The sequence below is a fragment of the Oncorhynchus masou genome, chromosome 12, assembly GCF_036934945.1.
Source record: "Oncorhynchus masou masou isolate Uvic2021 chromosome 12, UVic_Omas_1.1, whole genome shotgun sequence".
In the NCBI taxonomy this organism is placed as follows: Eukaryota; Metazoa; Chordata; class Actinopteri; order Salmoniformes; family Salmonidae; genus Oncorhynchus; species Oncorhynchus masou.
The window spans coordinates 97,255,155-97,275,691 of record NC_088223.1 but is presented as its reverse complement, the minus strand read 5'-3'; the positions used below and the strand labels follow the sequence as shown (position 1 = coordinate 97,275,691).

The following is a 20,537-nucleotide window of genomic DNA, read 5'->3' as shown; positions in this document are numbered from 1 at the left end:
GCCAGTTAGCTACAATGTGATCAGAGTAGCCAAGTCAAAGTCTAAAAACCAATCAAATAAATCAGATTTGACCGTTCAGACACAAGTCCAAGTGTGAAGGTGGTTTGAAATAATTGTATCTATTTGCTTTTTTTTGGCAGGAAAAATAACAGATTCAAATCAGATATGCAAAAAAAAAATTGATTTGAGTCACTTCAAACTGCCAATGTAAGGCTTAAAGTACATTACATACAAGCTTAAAGTCTCAAGAGGAACCAGAAACACAAGGCCAGAAACAATCAATACTATCGACCAGCAGACCTGTCAATCAATCAGCTTCAGACTGACCTTGGAGCACACACACACACACACACACACACACACACACTCACACACACACCGCACGGACGCGCACGCAAACACACACATAAGCGCATCGGATGGACACACATTCACAGGACATTATAGATGCGACAATAAATTAGAGTTTGAACCATCAATGCTAAATGTTAAACTGAGTCCCCCCCCTCGTAATTTCTCTATGTCACGGATGTGAAACGGCCAGCTCGTTAGCCGTGGTGCGCGCTAAATAGTGTTTCAATCGGTGACGTCACTTTGCTCTGAGACCTTGAAGTAGTAGTTCCCCTTGCTCTGCAAGGGCCGCGGCTTTTGTGGAGCGATGGGTAACGACGCTTCGAGGGTGACTGTTGTTGATGTGTGCAGAGGGTCCCTGGTTCGCGCCCGGGTATGTGCGAGGGGACGGCTTAAAATTATGCTGTTGACCTGGATCACTGGTTGCTGCGGAGGAAGGTCAAAAGGGGGGTGAGTAAAACGACTAACTTAGTCAGAACTAGCAACCCCACAGTGGAATTAGACACGCCATAGTGGAACTAGCCACCCCACAGTGGAACTAGCCACGCCACAGTGGAACTAGCCACGCCACAGTGGAACTAGCCACGCCACAGTGGAACTAGCCACGCCATAGTGGAATTAGCCACCCCACAGTGGAATTAGACACGCCACAGTGGAACTAGCCACCCCACAGTGGAACTAGCCACGCCACAGTGGAACTAGCCACGCCACAGTGGAACTAGCCACTCCATAGTGGAGATAGCTTGGTAAGAGAACACAAACACTGCCAGCTACCTACATCTCCTCGACCAAGATCAGCCACCACACAACAACAGACTGTTGCTGAGAGAACAAATTGCCTTGCTAAGAAACAACACTCTGTGCAATGCAGTGTACATGCTCACTAGATCAATACAGCTAGGAGGCTGTTGAGGGGACATGGCTCATAACAATGGAACGGAGTGTTGGATACCATTCCATTTATTCCTCTCCAGGCATTACCACAAGAACGCCTTCCCCCAATTAAGGTGCCAACTTCCTGTGCAATACACCCCAAAACAATTCCTGAACATAGTTCAAGTGGAACTGACAGCGTTTTAGCAACATGAAATCGTATAAATATCTATCCGTTCATATACTCCCCCAGAAAGAAGATGATGCTTTTTTGAATTTATTTTTTTACATTTACTGACATGCAGGCACTTAGATGTGGTCATTTTCTCTAAAGAGATAGAGTGGATAAATGGCCGTGCGTTTGCACAATTACTAGACACTGCAGTAAATAAAGCGCTGTGTGTCAATCTGATCCAGGACCAGATGAGTATTCTGACAGCAGCCCAAATGTTGATGTCACTTCCGTATGTTAATGAGGAAACCTTCAAAATAAAAGCCCACATTGCAATGTGGATAACTCATTCAAAAGATATGGAACTTTAATCATCAACAGGCTTTTCTTTTTGTGACAACAAGAGTCATTTATAAATCCAAATATAGAACCAATAAAAAAAATATGTTATACCAAAGAAAATATAATGTTGACATTATTGGTATATTGAGAATATTGGGCTGTAGAGAACACTTGTCTACCTGTCTCAGCTAAAGTGGGAAACACTCAGTAGGGTCTCTAATGGAATGGGGCTGTGTCGCACATACCCAGCAGCACTTCGGTCTCCACCCATAGCGCCCAGTGCACCATACTGTAATATACTGAACAAAAATATAATCCCAACATGTAAAGTGTTGGTCCCATGTTCCATGAGCTGAAATAAAGATCCCAGAAATGTTCCATACGCACACAAAACGTATTTCTCTCAAATTTTGTGCACACATTTTCTTACATCCCTGTTAGTGAGCATTTCTCCTTTGCCAAAATAATCCATCCACCTGACAGGTGTCCCATATCAAGAATCTAAATAAACAGCATGATCATTACGCAGGTGCACCTTGTGCTGAGTTCAATAAATGTCCACTAAAATGTGTAGTTTTGTCACACAACACAACACAGATCTCTCAAGTTTTGAGGGAGCGTGCAATTGGCATGCTGACTGCAGGAATGTCCACCAGAGCTGTTGCCAGATAATTGAATGTTCATTTCTCTATCATAAGCCACATCCAATGTCGTTTTAGAGAATTTGGCAGTACGTCCAACCAGCCTCACAACCGCAGACCATCAGGTAATTATCCATCCCATTTCTTCACCTGCAGGTTCGTCTGAGACCAGCCACCTGGACAGTTGATGGAACTGAGGAGTATTTCTGGTTGAAATAAAGCCCATTTGTGTGGAAAAAACTCACTCTGAATATTCAATTGGTAGTAACAGTCTTGTCCCATCACTGCAGCTTCCCATACAGGACTTGGGAGAGACGAAGGTCGAGAGTCATGCCTTCTCCAAAACAAGACCCAGCCAAGCCGCACTGCTTCTTGACATACTGCTCGCTTTTAACCCAGAAGCGAGCCACATCAATGTGTTGGAGGAAAAACCATACAACTGGCGACCATGTCAGCATGCATCCGCCCAGAACACCACAGGAGTTGCTAGATGCGACAAGGAAATGGCCCAGCGATTATCGGGTTACGGGAGGCCAGCCAAAACCCTCCCCTAACCCGAACGACGCAGGGCCATTTGTGCGCCACCTCATGGGTCTCTCGGTCACGGCCGGTTGCGACACCCCAAGCAGCCACTCGGGAACCCACTCCTTATAACTTTAACTGAATATTTTAATAAGATTTTTATTTGATTAACACTGGTGATTAATTTCGGGGTAACTTTTGCTTGTTCTTACTCCAAACACTGATAGAACACATGGACATACATTTCCATATGCATTAATTATGCAAACATTTATTTCTATTTTTTGTGACACGGCATCAGTGAGATTCAAACCTATAATCTTCTATTCTCTATCCGTAGAATGAGTCCACTGTGCCACCAGGACGGAGCTAGAATGCCTTGTTTTCTTTATGCATATAAAGCTGTTCATTTTAGTCTATCCAAACAGACCCCATTTCAAAGGAAACTAGCACTATGAACATCAGGTGTGGCCAACACACCTTAAAACAAGACAGAGGATAGAGAGAGTTTTGTTGATGCTCAGAACAGAATGTATATGTTTTAAAATGACATTCTTAGAACGCTATTGGAACGATCTGAGAACAGGACTTGAAATAGAACCATGAGGAAACCTTACGCTGAAATTCCCAAAAGAAGAATGTTTTTTTTTTTTTTGGGGGGGGGGGGGTGGTTGTTGTGAGGGTTGCAGGTACATTATCCATTTCAGATGATACATTTATAAAACATGTTCCCGTAGGCTGCCACTCAAAATAAGAAACCTCCCCAGTAAGAAATACATACAGAGTTTAAGTGATGATAAATTCAGGGGGGGAAAAAAAGAAGTGGGCCTCATTGTGAATAAGAACTATGGGCCTCAATGTGAATAAGAACTATGGGCCTCATTGTGAATAACAACTATGGGCCTCATTGTGAATAACAACTATGGGCCTCATTGTGAATAACAACTATGGGCCTCATTGTGAATAACAACTATGGGCCTCATTGTGAATAACAACTATGGGCCTCATTGTGAATAACAACTATGGGCCACATTGTGAATAACAACTATGGGCCTCATTGTGAATAACAACTATGGGCCTCATTGTGAATAACAACTATGGGCCTCATTGTGAATAACAACCATGGGCCTCATTGTGAATAACAACTATGGGCCTCATTGTGAATAACAACCATGGGCCTCATTGTGAATAACAACCATGGGCCTCATTGTGAATAACAACTATGGGCCTCATTGGCCTCATTGTGAATAACAACTATGGGCCTCATTGGCCTCATTGTGAATAACAACTTGTAGATACTCAGAGGAGGAAGGGAAGCGCTACTAAGGTACACAATAGTACATTTTGGTAGACAGAAGGGGCTCTTTGGTAAAAGGGGTGAATTGGTCATCAAATAGAAAGGAGGACCAAGGCCCTCTTCATGTAATGAATTAAAATGCCTTTATTAGTATGTCATGCTCAAAAACGTTTCGGCTGCATAACCTTCATCAGGTAGTTAAACTTTGATTCTATTGAACATGCCATACAATTAAAGGCATTTTAATTAATTATTTGAAAAGTACCATGGTTCTCCTTTCTTTTTTATAAATAATTTGTTCTATAACTGACATAAATTAAATATTTATTTTTGCTTTAAGTTAATCTAGCATTTTATCAGAGACAAGTAGACTGGCTATACATGGAAAAGTGCAGGAGAACAGTAGACTGGCTACATCTGGAAATGCAGAGTAGACAAGTAGACTGGCTACACCTGGAAATGTAGAGTAGACAAGTAGACTGGCGACACATGGAAATGCAGAGTAGACAAGTAGACTGGCGACACATGGAAATGCAGAGTAGACAAGTAGACTGGCTACACATGGAAATGCAGAGTAGACAAGTAGACTGGCGACACATGGAAATGCAGAGTAGACAAGTAGACTGGCGACACATGGAAATGCAGAGTAGACAAGTAGACTGGCGACACATGGAAATGCAGAGTAGACAAGTAGACTGGCGACACATGGAAATGCAGAGTAGACAAGTAGACTGGCTACACATGGAAATGCAGAGTAGACAAGTAGACTGGCTACACATGGAAATGCAGAGTAGACAAGTAGACTGGCGACACATGGAAATGCAGAGTAGACAAGTAGACTGGCGACACTGTTAGAATGATGGAGAACAGTAGCTCCACATCAGTCTGTCTGCTGATAGAATGATGGAGAACAGTAGCTCCACATCAGAGTGCTGTCTGCTGATAGAATGATGGAGAACAGTAGCTCCACATCAGAGTGCTGTCTGCTGATAGAATGATGGAGAACAGTAGCTCCACATCAGAGTGCTGTCTGCTGATAGAATGATGGAGAACAGTAGCTCCACATCAGTCTGTCTGCTGATAGAATGATGGAGAACAGTAGCTCCACATCAGAGTGCTGTCTGCTGATAGAATGATGGAGAACAGTAGCTCCACATCAGAGTGCTGTCTGCTGATAGAATGATGGAGAACAGTAGCTCCACATCAGAGTGTTCTCTGCTGATAGAATGATGGAGAACAGTAGCTCCACATCAGTCTGTCTGCTGATAGAATGATGGAGAACAGTAGCTCCACATCAGAGTGCTGTCTGCTGATAGAATGATGGAGAACAGTAGCTCCACATCAGTCTGTCTGCTGATAGAATGATGGAGAACAGTAGCTCCACATCAGTCTGTCTGCTGATAGAATGATGGAGAACAGTAGCTCCACATCAGAGTGCTGTCTGCTGATAGAATGATGGAGGACAGTAGCTCCACATCAGAGTGCTGTCTGCTGATAGAATGATGGAGAACAGTAGCTCCACATCAGAGTGCTGTCTGCTGATAGAATGATGGAGAACAGTAGCTCCACATCAGTCTGTCTGCTGATAGAATGATGGAGAACAGTAGCTCCACATCAGTCTGTCTGCTGATAGAATGATGGAGAACAGTAGCTCCACATCAGAGTGCTGTCTGCTGATAGAATGATAGAGAACAGTAGCTCCACATCAGAGTGCTGTCTGCTGATAGAATGATGGAGAACAGTAGCTCCACATCAGAGTGCTGTCTGCTGATAGAATGATAGAGAACAGTAGCTCCACATCAGAGTGCTGTCTGCTGATAGAATGATAGAGAACAGTAGCTCCACATCAGAGTGCTGTCTGCTGATAGAATGATAGAGAACAGTAGCTCCACATCAGTCTGTCTGCTGATAGAATGATGGAGAACAGTAGCTCCACATCAGTCTGTCTGCTGATAGAATGATGGAGAACAGTAGCTCCACATCAGTCTGTCTGCTGATAGGATGATGGACAACAGTAGCTCCACATCAGTCTGTCTGCTGATAGAATGATGGAGAACAGTAGCTCCACATCAGTCTATCTGCTGATAGGATGATGGAGAACAGTAGCTCCACATCAGTCTGTCTGCTGATAGAATGATGGAGAACAGTAGCTCCACATCAGAGTGCTGTCTGCTGATAGAATGATGGAGAACAGTAGCTCCACATCAGTCTGTCTGCTGATAGAATGATGGAGAACAGTAGCTCCACATCAGAGTGCTGTCTGCTGATAGAATGATGGAGAACAGTAGCTCCACATCAGTCTGTCTGCTGATAGAATGATGGAGAACAGTAGCTCCACATCAGAGTGCTGTCTGCTGATAGAATGATGGAGAACAGTAGCTCCACATCAGAGTGCTGTCTGCTGATAGAATGATGGAGAACAGTAGCTCCACATCAGTCTGTCTGCTGATAGAATGATGGAGAACAGTAGCTCCACATCAGAGTGCTGTCTGCTGATAGAATGATGGAGGACAGTAGCTCCACATCAGAGTGCTGTCTGCTGATAGAATGATGGAGGACAGTAGCTCCACTTCAGAGTGCTCTCTGCTGATAGAATGATGGAGAACAGTAGCTCCACATCAGAGTGTTCTCTGCTGATAGAATAATGGAGAACAGTAGCTCCACATCAGAGTGCTGTCTGCTGATAGAATGATGGAGAACAGTAGCTCCACATCAGTCTGTCTGCTGATAGAATGATGGAGAACAGTAGCTCCACATCAGTCTGTCTGCTGATAGAATGATGGAGAACAGTAGCTCCACATCAGTCTGTCTGCTGATAGAATGATGGAGAACAGTAGCTCCACATCAGAGTGCTGTCTGCTGATAGAATGATGGAGAACAGTAGCTCCACATCAGAGTGCTGTCTGCTGATAGAATGATGGAGAACAGTAGCTCCACATCAGTCTGTCTGCTGATAGAATGATGGAGAACAGTAGCTCCACATCAGTCTGTCTGCTGATAGAATGATGGAGAACAGTAGCTCCTCATCAGAGTGCTGTCTGCTGATAGAATGATGGAGAACAGTAGCTCCACATCAGAGTGCTGTCTGCTGATAGAATGATGGAGGACAGTAGCTCCACATCAGTCTGTCTGCTGATAGGATGATGGAGAACAGTAGCTCCACATCAGAGTGCTGTCTGCTGATAGAATGATGGAGAACAGTAGCTCCACATCAGTCTGTCTGCTGATAGAATGATGGAGAACAGTAGCTCCACATCAGTCTGTCTGCTGATAGAATGATGGAGAACAGTAGCTCCACATCAGAGTGCTGTCTGCTGATAGAATGATAGAGAACAGTAGCTCCACATCAGAGTGCTGTCTGCTGATAGAATGATAGAGAACAGTAGCTCCACATCAGAGTGCTGTCTGCTGATAGAATGATAGAGAACAGTAGCTCCACATCAGTCTGTCTGCTGATAGAATGATGGAGAACAGTAGCTCCACATCAGTCTGTCTGCTGATAGAATGATGGAGAACAGTAGCTCCACATCAGTCTGTCTGCTGATAGAATGATGGAGAACAGTAGCTCCTCATCAGTCTGTCTGCTGATAGAATGATGGAGAACAGTAGCTCCACATCAGTCTGTCTGCTGATAGAATGATGGAGAACAGTAGCTCTGTCTGCCTATTGGTGAATTCTCATCAGAGTGCTGTCTGCCTATTGGTGAATTCTCATCAGAGTGCTGTCTGCCTATTGGTGAATTCTCATCGGAGTGCTGTCTGATGATAGGATGCCTATTGGTGAATTCTCATCAGAGTGCTGTCTGCCTATTGGTGAATTCTCATCAGAGTGCTGTCTGCCTATTGGTGAATTCTCATCGGAGTGCTGTCTGATGATAGGATGCCTATTGGTGAATTCTCATCAGAGTGCTGTCTGCCTATTGGTGAATTCTCATCAGAGTGCTGTCTGCCTATTGGTGAATTCTCATCAGAGTGCTGTCTGCCTATTGGTGAATTCTCATCGGAGTGCTGTCTGCCTATTGGTGAATTCTCATCGGAGTGCTGTCTGCCTATTGGTGAATTCTCATCTGAGTGCTGTCTGCCTATTGGTGAATTCTCATCGGAGTGCTGTCTGCCTATTGGTGAATTCTCATCAGAGTGCTGTCTGCCTATTGGTGAATTCTCATCAGAGTGATGTCTGCCTATTGGTGAATTCTCATCAGAGTGCTGTCTGCCTATTGGTGAATTCTCATCAGAGTGCTGTCTGCCTATTGGTGAATTCTCATCAGAGTGCTGTCTGCCTATTGGTGAATTCTCTTTGGAGTGCTGTCTGCCTATTGGTGAATTCTCATCAGAGTGCTGTCTGCCTATTGGTGAATTCTCATCAGAGTGCTGTCTGCCTATTGGTGAATTCTCATCAGAGTGCTGTCTGCCTATTGGTGAATTCTCATCAGAGTGCTGTCTGCCTATTGGTGAATTCTCATCAGAGTGCTGTCTGCCTATTGGTGAATTCTCATCAGAGTGCTGTCTGCCTATTGGTGAATTCTCTTTGGAGTGCTGTCTGCCTATTGGTGAATTCTCATCAGAGTGCTGTCTGCCTATTGGTGAATTCTCATCAGAGTGCTGTCTGCCTATTGGTGAATTCTCATCAGAGTGCTGTCTGCCTATTGGTGAATTCTCATCAGAGTGCTGTCTGCCTATTGGTGAATTCTCATCAGAGTGCTGTCTGCCTATTGGTGAATTCTCATCAGAGTGCTGTCTGCCTATTGGTGAATTCTCATCAGAGTGCTGTCTGCCTATTGGTGAATTCTCATCAGAGTGCTGTCTGCCTATTGGTGAATTCTCATCGGAGTGCTGTCTGCCTATTGGTGAATTCTCATCAGAGTGCTGTCTGCCTATTGGTGAATTCTCATCAGAGTGCTGTCTGCCTATTGGTGAATTCTCATCAGAGTGCTGTCTGCCTATTGGTGAATTGAATGGAGAAGTTCAACTGAAGCACTAAATGTGTCTGATGCAGAGCAGAAATTTAAATCAGAAAATCTGTGTTCATTAAACGCAGCAAAAATATATGTTATGCTTTGTAGTGTGAAAAACAGACAATTTTGCATTAACACGACCCTTAAGTTTAGCTTTCTAAATAAGTGGCTGAATTAATATGGTGACGGGGCATCACATTGCGTTATCTTTCTGCCCTTTGGATGAGTTATGTGTACAGCTGTTGCTGCTATCTTGATTTCCTTGCATTTTTTCTCCTCTCTGTGCTCAGACTGTCTGTTCCACCACCTTCTTCTCTGAGCAGAGCAGGCAGGCCCCTTTCCCTAACAACTCCAGACTCCACACAGACACAGGGTGTTGACATGCTGCTCCAGAGACAGTACTGTTCTTCCTTCAGACATGCATGCGCCAAAACTTTGTTCATTTGCACAATATCTCTCGTTCATATCCGTTTGTAACTGTCCAAACTCACCAAAAAGGACATATGGTAGCTCCTCCCTATATATGTATAACTTTCTGAGCTGGATTGCCTGTCTTTACAGTTTTTTTAATTTTCATTTACTCCCTTTAGCATATTTAGCTGGCAGCCGCCATGGAAATTATGCAAATGTTGTTAGCGTTCCGGTAACGTCCTTGTGTATTAAGACGGTAAAATCATAAATCCCGGGGAGAAGAACGGTGTCTGCTTGGGGGGAATATATACAGAGAGAAGAACGGTGTCTGCTTGGGGGGAATATATACGGAGAGAAGAACGGTGTCTGCTTGGGGGGAATATATACGGAGAGAAGAACGGTGTCTGCTTGGGGGGAATATATACTGAGAGAAGAACGGTGTCTGCTTGGGGGGCTATATATACGGAGAGAAGAACGGTGTCTGCTTGGGGGGAATATATACGGAGAGAAGAACGGTGTCTGTGTGGGGGGGGAATATATACGGAGAGAAGAACGGTGTATATATATGGTCTGCTTGGGGGGGAATATATACGGGGAGAAGAACGGTGTCTGCTTGGTGGGGAATATATACGGGGAGAAGAACGGTGTCTGCTTGGGGGGGAATATATACGGAGAGAAGAACGGTGTCTGCTTGGGGGGAATATATACGGGGAGAAGAACGGTGTCTGCTTTGGGGGGAATATATACGGAGAGAAGAACGGTGTATATATATGGTCTGCTTGGGGGGAATATATACGGGGAGAAGAACGGTATCTGCTTGGGGGGAATATATACAGAGAGAAGAACGGTGTATATATATGGTCTGCTTGGGGGGGAATATATACGGGGAGAAGAACGGTGTCTGCTTTGGGGGTAATATATACGGAGAGAAGAACGGTGTCTGCTTGGGGGGGAATATATACAGAGAGAAGAACGGTGTATATATATGGTCTGCTTGGGGGGGAATATATACGGGGAGAAGAACGGTGTCTGCTTTGGGGGTAATATATACGGAGAGAAGAACGGTGTCTGCTTGGGGGGGAATATATACGGAGAGAAGAACGGTGTCTGCTTGGGGTGGAATATATACGGAGAGAAGAACGGTGTCTGCTTGGGGGGGAATATATACGGAGAGAAGAACGGTCTCTGCTTGGGGGGGAATATATACGGAGAGAAGAACGATGTCTGCTTGGGGGGAATATATATACGGAGAGAAGAACGGTGTCTGCTTGGGGTGGAATATATACGGAGAGAAGAACGGTATCTGCTTGGGGGGAATATATACGGAGAGAAGAACGGTCTCTGCTTGAGGGGAATATATACGGAGAGAAGAACGGTGTCTGCTTGAGGGGAATATATACGGAGAGAAGAACGGTGTCTGCTTTGGGGGTAATATATACGGAGAGAAGAACGGTGTCTGCTTGAGGGGAATATATACGGAGAGAAGAACGGTGTCTGCTTTGGGGGGAATATATACGGGGAGAAGAACGGTGTCTGCTTGTGGGGGAATATATACGGAGAGAAGAACGGTATGACGATATGAACATCTGCCCAACCTCTAATGAATATTTTCTGAAGGAAACTGCACATCTCTGAGGAGAGGACTGCTACTGACCCCCTGTATCCCAGGGTTTCCAAAACAGGGTCCTGCTAGGGAAAATACCAAAACGTGACCCAGGGAGGGGCCCAGGACCGAGTTTGTGAAAACCCTGCTGTATCGGACACAGACAGACTAGAAGTAATTTTGGACGGAAATTTGTCATTGATCAATACATTTACATTTCTCTAGCAGTAGTCAAGCTGCTGATGTCGAAAAGCCTTGTTAGTGCAAAGGTCAATTTAGATTTTGAATTTCCTGTCTATTATAGGCTTCAGACAAAAGCTAATATTTCACTTAAAATGTAGTTTTTTGGTATTAAATAATAAACAAACTTCTACAGAAGCCTCAGACACACACACCCTTGAAGGATGTTTGGGTTGCATAGTCATAATTACTCAGAGTTTAGCCGTCAATATACGAGTGTTAATCTTTCTCTTCTAACCTTTAAAGCTCTATCCATCCACTTCCTCTTCCTGTCTGTTCAGAAGACGGATCACAAACACACACACCCTTTACACTGTCCGCCCTCGTCTGTTCAGATGATGGATCACACAGACACACACCCTTCACACTGTCTACCCTGGACTTTTCAGATGATGGTTCACACAGACACACACCCTTCACACTGTCTACCCTGGACTGTTCAGATGATGGTTCCAGGTTAATCTCAGTGTTTTTCCTGTCCTCCTCCCCGACACACTCTGAGCTGAGCTACATCATATTCATGCAGAACTAGGCCAGGTTTATGGTAAAACCTCTGCTATACAGAGGCTCCCGCTCAGCCCAATCAAAACCCTTTTCAGTCGAGTCCCTGCCCGTCTTCTGAAAACATCTTCTGAAAACATCTGAAGAAAACATCTGAAAACATTTGAAGAAAACATCTTCTGAAAATATCTTCTGAAGACATCTCCTGAAAATATCTTCTGAAAACATCTGAAGAAAACATCTGAAGAAAACATTTGAAGAAAACATCTGAAACCCTACTTCAAAGAGTATCAGCACCCCACCTGTACTGACTATGACTGGTCCACCTAGCTATCTGGAGATTAATATACTGACTATGACTGGTCCACCTAGCTATCTGGAGATGAATGTACTGACTATGACTGGTCCACCTAGCTATCTGGAGATGAATGTACTGACTATGACTGGTCCACCTAGCTTTCTGGAGATGAATGTACTGACTATGACTGGACCACCTAGCTATCTGGAGATGAATGTACTGACTATGACTGGTCCACCTAGCTATCTGAAGAAGAATGTACTGACTATGACTGGTCCACCTAGCTATCTGGAGATGAATGTACTGACTATGACTGGTCCACCTAGCTATCTGGAGATGAATGTACTGACTATGACTGGTCCACCTAGCTATCTGGAGATGAATGTACTGACTATGACTGGTCCACCTAGCTATCTGGAGATGAATGTACTGACTATGACTGGTCCACCTAGCTATCTGGAGATGAATGTACTGACTATGACTGGTCCACCTAGCTATCTGGAGATGAATGTACTGACTATGACTGGTCCACCTAGCTTTCTGGAGATGAATGTACTGACTATGACTGGACCACCTAGCTATCTGGAGATGAATGTACTGACTATGATTGGTCCACCTAGCTATCTGCAGATGAATGTACTGACTATGACTGGTCCACCTAGCTATCTGGAGATGAATGTACTGACTATGACTGGTCCACCTAGCTATCTGGAGATGAATGTACTGACTATGACTGGTCCACCTAGCTATCTGGAGATGAATGTACTGACTATGACTGGTCCACCTAGCTTTCTGGAGATGAATGTACTGACTATGACTGGACCACCTAGCTATCTGGAGATGAATGTACTGACTATGACTGGTCCACCCACCTATCTGAAGATGAATGTACTGACTATGACTGTGATATGTGTTTGTCCCACCTAGCTATCTGAAGATGAATGTACTGACTATGACTGGTCTACCTAGCTATCTGAAGATGAATGTACTGACTATGACTGTGATATGTGTTTGTCCCACCTAGCTATCTGAAGATGAATGCACTAATGCACAGCCTTCAACCCTGTGTGTTGTATCACGTTTTAACCTGTGTAATTCCCCCCCCCGGTCCTGTAGGAGTACCAGAGAAGCCAGAGATAGACGGTTTGACCAAGCCTGCCCTGGAAGGAGATGAGATCACTCTGACCTGTATGACCCACGGCTCCAAGCCTGCTGCCAACCTCCGCTGGTTCAGGAATGAGAAGGAGATCAAAGGTCAGGACACAGACATCTACTACTGTTACTACCCTTCATAGGTCAGTAGGTCAGAGGTTAGAGGTCAGGGGTTATAGTATTTATGACCCCACGGCTCCAAGCCGCCTGCTGCCGACCTCCGCTGGTTCAGGAACGATACAGAGATCAAAAGTCAGGACACTGTTCTAATATTCTTCTTCATCCTCTTCCTCCACCTTCTCTTCATCTACTTCCTCCTTCTTCATCCTCTTCATCCTCAGCCTCCTACTTCTATTCAACTCTTGTCTTTGCTGTAGGCTACGTGATTCTGATGGCTCAGACATAGTTGGAGCATCTGCAAGCGAAACTTGAAATCTCGGGTTGATGCTGTGATTCCCGCAGGTCCACGTATCTTTTCGCCTTGACTGTCTGTATCTGGTTATGCAATTGTTTCAAAGCTGGTCTGTGAGGTGGATTAATTGGTAGATTCACTTACCACAAGAATAGCAGAGCAAAATCTTGCATTTGTTAGTCTGTTTGAACTGCTACCTCATCTCTTTCCCTCAACTTCTCTCCTTCTCCAAGTGGTTATTCTTGGGTTAATCAAGGGAGAGAGGGAGAACAGTTAACTTCTTTGATATAGGGGGCGCTCTTTTAATTTTTGGATAAAAAACGTTCCCGTTTCAAACAAGATAATTTGTCACGAAAAGATGCTCGACTATGCATATATTTGACAGCTTTGGAAAGAAAACACTCTGACATTTCCAAAACTGCAAAGATTTTGTCTGTGAATTCCACAGAACTAATGCTACAGGCGAAACCAAGATGAAATTTCATACAGGAAGTGCCCCAGATTTTGAATGCGCTGTGTTCCAATGTCTCCTCATATGGCTGTGAATGCGCCAGGAATGAGCCTACACTTTCTGTCGTTTCCCCAAGGTGTCTGCAGCATTGTGACGTATTTGTAGGCATATCATTGGAAGATTGACCATAAGAGACTACATTTACCAGGTGTCCGCTTGGTGTCCTCCGTCGAAATTATTGCGAAATTATTATATCCAGCTGCGTGCACTTTTCCATTTGGTTCAGAGGAGAAAGGAGAAAGGCAACTGCCACGAATTATTTATCATCGAATAGGTATGTGAAAAACACCTTGAGGATTGATTCTAAACTACGTTTGCAATGTTTCTGTCGATATTATGGAGTTAATTTGGAAAAAGGTTTGGCGTTGTAATGACTGAATTTTCTGGGTTTTTTCTTAGCCAAATGTGATGAACAAAACGGAGCGATTTCTCCTACACAAATAATATTTTTGGCAAAACTGTACATTTGCTATCTAACTGAGAGTCTCCTCATTGAAAACATCCGAAGTTCTTCAAAGGTAAATGATTTTATTTGAATGCTTTTCTTGTTTTTGTGAAAATGTTGCCTGCTGAATGCTAGGCTTAATGCTATGCCAGCTATCAATACTCTTACACAAATGCTTGTGTAGCTATGGTTGAAAAGCATATTATGTTATGCTAATGAGCTTGAGGCTATGATTACGCTCCCCGATACAGGATTGCTCGACGCTAGAGGTTAACTTCTTGGTGACTGGGGGGCAGTATTGAGTAGCTTGGATGAACAAGGTTCCCAGAGTAAACTGCCTGCTACTCTGTCCCATATGCTAATCTATGCATATCATTAGTAGATTTAGATATAAAACACTGTGAACTGTTTTAATGTGTGAGTATAAGAGAACCTGAGAAAAATCTAACTAGGAAGTGGAAATCTGAGGTTGGTCGTTTTTCAACTCAGCCCCTATTGAAGATACAGTGGGATATTAGTCATGTTGCACTTCCTAAGGCCTCCACTAGATGTCAACTGTCTTTTGTTTGAGACGTCTACTGTGAAGGGGGTGAGAGGGGAATGAGTCAGGTGTCTGGCAGAGACCCACGGGCTTGTGAAGCGCGGTGATGTGTGAGCGACCTCTCGTTCCATTGCTTTTCTACAAACAAAGGAATTCTCTGGTTGGAATATTATTGAATGTTTATTATAAAAAACATCCTAAAGATTGATTCTATACATTGTTTGACATGTTTCTACGGACTGTAACGGAACTTTTGGAACTTTTCGTTTGACCTTTCCGCTGACCTTCAATTTGTTTACTAAACGTAACAAAAGGAGGTGTTTGGACATAAATGATGAACATTATCGAACAAATCAAAAACATTTATTCTGGAACTGGGATTCCTGGGAGTGCCTTCTGATGAAGATCATCAAAGGTGAGTGAATATTTATAATGCTATTTCCGACTAATGTTGACTGCCCAATATGGAGGATATCTTTTTGGCTTGTTGGGTCTCTGAGCGCCGTACTCAGATTATTGCATGGTATGCTATTTCCGTAAAGCTTTTTTAAATCTGACACAGCGGTTGCATAAGGAGAAGTTTATCTAAAGTTCCATGTATAATAGTCATATCTTAATCAATGTTTATTATGAATATTTCTGTGAATTGATGTGGCTCTCTGCAAAATCACTGCATGTTTTGGAACTACTGAACATAACACACCAATGTAAAATTCGATTTTTGGATATAAATATGCACTTTATCAAACAAAACATACATGTATTGTGTAACATGAAGTCCTATGAGTGTCATCTTGTGAAGATCATCAAAGGTTAGTGATTCATTTTATTTTATTTATCATTTTATCTCTATTTCTGCTTTTTGTGACTCCTCTCTTTGGCTGGAAAAATGGCTGTGTTTTTCTGTGACTTGGTGGTGACCTAACATAATTGTTTGTGGTGCTTTCGCTGTAAAGCATTTTTGAAATCAGACACTGTGGCTGGATTAACGAAAATGTTATCTTTAAAATGGTGTAAAATACTTGTATGCTTGAGGAATTTTAATTATGAGATTTTTGTCATTTTGAATTTGGTGCCCTTTCACTGGCTGTTGACGGGGTGGGACGCCACTGTCCCACATTTCCCAGAGAGGTTAACCATTTACAAATTACAGGAACCAAAAGTATTGGGACAAATTAACTGTATATATATATATATATTTATTATTATATTATTATATATATATTATATTATTATATATATATTAAAGAAGTAAAACGTTTAGTATTCATATTTCTATTTCTAATAATTACGTCAAGTCTAGTGGTTAGAGTGTAGAGGCGGCAGGTAGCCTAGTGGTTAGAGTGTAGAGGTGGCAGGTAGCCTAGTGGTTAGAGTGTAGAGGGGCAGGTAGACTAGTGGTTAGAGTGTGGAGGCGGCAGGTAGCCTAGTGGTTAGAGTGTAGAGGGGGGCAGGTAGCCTAGTGGTTAGAGCGTTGGGGGGCAGGTAGCCTAGTGGTTAGAATGTAGGGGGGGACAGGTAGCCTCGTGGTTAGAGTGTAGGGGGCAGGTAGCCTAGTGGTTAGATTGTAGGGGGGCAGGTAGCCTAGTGGTTAGAGTGTAGGGGGCAGGTAGCCTAGTGGTTAGAATGTGGGGGGCAGGTAGCCTAGTGGTTAGAATGTGGGGGGGGGGGGCAGGTAGCCTAGTGGTTAGATTGTAAGGGGGGGCAGGTAGCCTAGTGGTTAGAGTGTAGGGGGGCAGGTAGCCTAGTGGTTAGAATGTGGGGGGGCAGGTAGCCTAGTGGTTAGAATGTGGGGGGGGGCAGGTAGCCTAGTGGTTAGAGCGTTGGGGCAGCAACTGAAAGGTTGATCGATTCCCTGAGCTGACAAGGTACAAATCTGTCGTTCTGCCCCTGAACAGGCAGTTAACCCCCTGTTCCTAGGCCGTCATTGAAAATAAGAATTTGTTCTTAACTGACTTGCCTCGTTAAAAAAAGGTTAAATAAAATTTAAAAAATGTTGTGACTAATATATTCTTTCACTTATATATTAAAAATCGAATAGAGTATGTTTCTTAACACTTCTACATGAATATGAATATGGATTACATATTACATTACAATTCTACATGAATATGAATATGGATTACATATTACATTACAATTCTACATGAATATGAATATGGATTACATATTACATATGATTACAAATAATCCTGAATAAATTGTGAATAATATTGAGTGAGAAAGTTAGAGACATAAATATCATAATCTCCAATGTTATTGTAATTGTATAACTGATACATTTTACAATATATGTTTTACTGAACAAAAATATAAACGCAACATGTAAAATGGTTGTCACATGAACTGAAATTAAAAATCCCAGAAAGCACAAAAAGCTTACTTCTCTAAAATGATTTATTTACATCCGGGTTGGTGAGCAATGCTCCTTTCTCAAGATAATCCACCTGACAGGTGAAGCTGTCAAGAAGCTGATTAAAAGGCATCATTACACAGCTGCACCTTGTGAGAGATTTTTTTTTTAAATTGATTCTAAAATACTTTGTCATGTTTCTACGAACTTTACGGTCTGGTTTTTAGTCTGCCTCGTCGTGACTGCTCGAGCCTGTGGATTACGAAACAAAACACGCCAACCAATTGGAGACATTAAATATATAAATATAAAGATATAAAAATAATCTTTATGGAACAAAAGGAACATTGTGTAACTGGGAGTCTCGTGAGTGTAAACATCCGAAGATCATCAAAGGTATTCTGACTTTCGTGACCAATCTGCTTTGCTGCTTGCTGCTTTGTAATGTTTTGTCTGCTGAGAGAGATGTCCAAACATAAACGATTGGAAAGCTTTTTTGAAATCTGACAGGTGGATTAACAACAAGCTAAACTGTGTTTTGCTGTATTTGTGATTTCATGAAAATTACATATTTTTAGTAATTTAATTTGAATTTGGCGCTCTGCAATTCAGCAGACACCTACACCTACACCACCCGATGTCACAAGAAGGCCATAAAGGCCATAAAGGTCATCAAGGACAACACCCACCCGAGCCACTGCCTGTTCACCCCGCTACCATCCAGAAGGCGAGGTCAGTACAGGTGCATCAAAGCTGGGACCGAGAGAGTGAAAAACAGCTTCTATCTCAAGGCCATCAGACTGTTAAACAGCAACCACTAACATTGAGTGGCTGCTGCCAACTCACTGACTCAACTCCAGCCACTTCAATAATGGGAATTGATGGGAAAGGATGTAAAATATATCACTAGCCACTTTAAACAATGCTACCTAATATAATGTTTACATACCCTACATTATTCATCTCGTATGTATACGTATATACTGTACTCTATCATCTACTGCATCCTTATGTAATACATGTATCACTAGCCACTTTAACTATGCCACTTTGTTTACATACTCATCTCATATGTATATACTGTACTCGATACCATCTACTGTATCTTGCCTATGCTGCTCTGCACCATCACTCATTCATATCTTTATGTACATATTCTTTATCCCCTTACACTGTGTATAAGATATTAGTTTTGGAATTGTTAGTTAGATTACTTGTTGGTTATTACTGCATTGTCGGAACTGGAAGCACAAGCATTTCGCTACACTTGCATTAACATCTGCTAACCATGTGTATGTGACAAATAACATTTGATTTGATTTGATTTGGATGTTGATCTAACGGGATGGGTTAGAAGAAGAAGTTAATGATACTCCAAACGAGCTTCAATGCCGAATGCCTCGCCTGGTTTACAAACTACTTACCAACTACTTCTCAGAAGGAGTTCAGTGTGTCAAATCGAAGGGCCTGTTGTCCGGACCTCTGGCAGTCTCTATGGGGGTGCCACAGGGTTCAACCCTCGGGCCAACTCTTTTCTCTGTATGTCGCTCTTACTGCTGGTGATTCTCTGATCCACCTCTATGCAGACGACACCATTCTGTACATCTGGCCCTTCTTTGGACACTGTGTTAATCTAACCTCCAGATGAGTTTCAATGTAATTACAACTCTTCTTTCCGTGGCCTCCAACTGCTCTTAAAAGCGAGCAAAACTAAATGCTTCTTTTCAACCAATCGCTGCCCACACCTGCCTGTCATTCCAGCATCACTATTCTGGATGGTTCTGACAAATACAAATACCTAGGTGTCTGGTTCGTCTGTAAACTCTCTTTCCAGACTCACATTAAGCATCTCCAATCCAAAATGAAATCTAGAATTGGCTTCCTATTTTGCAACAAAGCCTCCTTCACTCATGGTGCCAAACATACCCTCGTAAAACTGACTATCCTACCAATCCTTGACTTTGGCGATGTCATTTACAAAATAGCCTCCAACACTCTACTCAGCAAATTGGATGCAGTCTATCACAGTGCCATCCGTTTTGTCATCAAATCCCCATATACTACCCACCACTGCCACCAGTATGCTCTCGTTGGCTGGCCCTCGCTTCATACTCGTCACCAAACCCACTGGCTCCAGGTCATCTTTAAGTTCATGCTTAGTAAAGCCCTTATCTCAGCTCACTGGTCACCAGAGCAGCACCCACCCGTAGCACGCACTCCAGCAGGTATATGTCACTGGTCATCCCCAAAGCCAATTCCCCGTTTGGCCACCTCTCCTTCCAGTTCTCTGCTGCCAATGACTGGAACGAATTGCAAAAATCACTGAAGCTGGAGACTCATATCTCCCTCACTAGCTTTAAGCACCAGCTGTCAGAGCAGCTTACCGATCATTGCACCTGTATATAGCTCATCCAACTACCTCATCCGCATATTGTTATTTTTTTTGCTCCTTTGCACCCCAGTATCTCTACTTGCACATTCATCTTCTGCACATCGATCACTCCAGTGTTAAATTGCTATATTGTAATTATTTAGCCACTATGGCCTATTTATTGCCTTACCTCCCTTATCCTACCTCATTTGCACACACTGTATATAGACTTTTCTACTGTGATATTGACTTGTTAACTCTGTGTTGTCTGTGTCACACTGCTATGCTTTATCCTGGCCAGGTCACAGTTGTAAATGAGAACTTAACTTAACTGAACTCTAACTTAACAAACCTAATTGATAGGTGAGAATTGTCTGTTAATTGAATGAATAGAATATTCCGCCCTGAAACATGTATTTGTATGGAATTGATCAGAATGTATAAAATCATAATCAATAAATGTGTAGTCCTAGTCAGAATTAGGGTTAAACAATATGTCTTTATGGTATTTTATGTGTAGCTCTGTGTTGTCTGTTCACACTGCTAT

General features: G+C 42.9%; 1 protein-coding gene across 1 annotated transcript in view; it reads left to right on the top strand.

The window, feature by feature from the left end:
* LOC135549443 (cell adhesion molecule 2-like) overlaps positions 1 to 20,537 on the top strand; it is a 1,019,298-nt gene that overhangs the window by 45,520 nt on the left and 953,241 nt on the right. Inside the window, exon 3 of the mRNA XM_064979411.1 lies at positions 13,322 to 13,459. Coding sequence (XP_064835483.1) covers positions 13,322 to 13,459 — 138 coding nt within the window. The remainder of the gene's footprint in view (positions 1 to 13,321; positions 13,460 to 20,537) is intronic.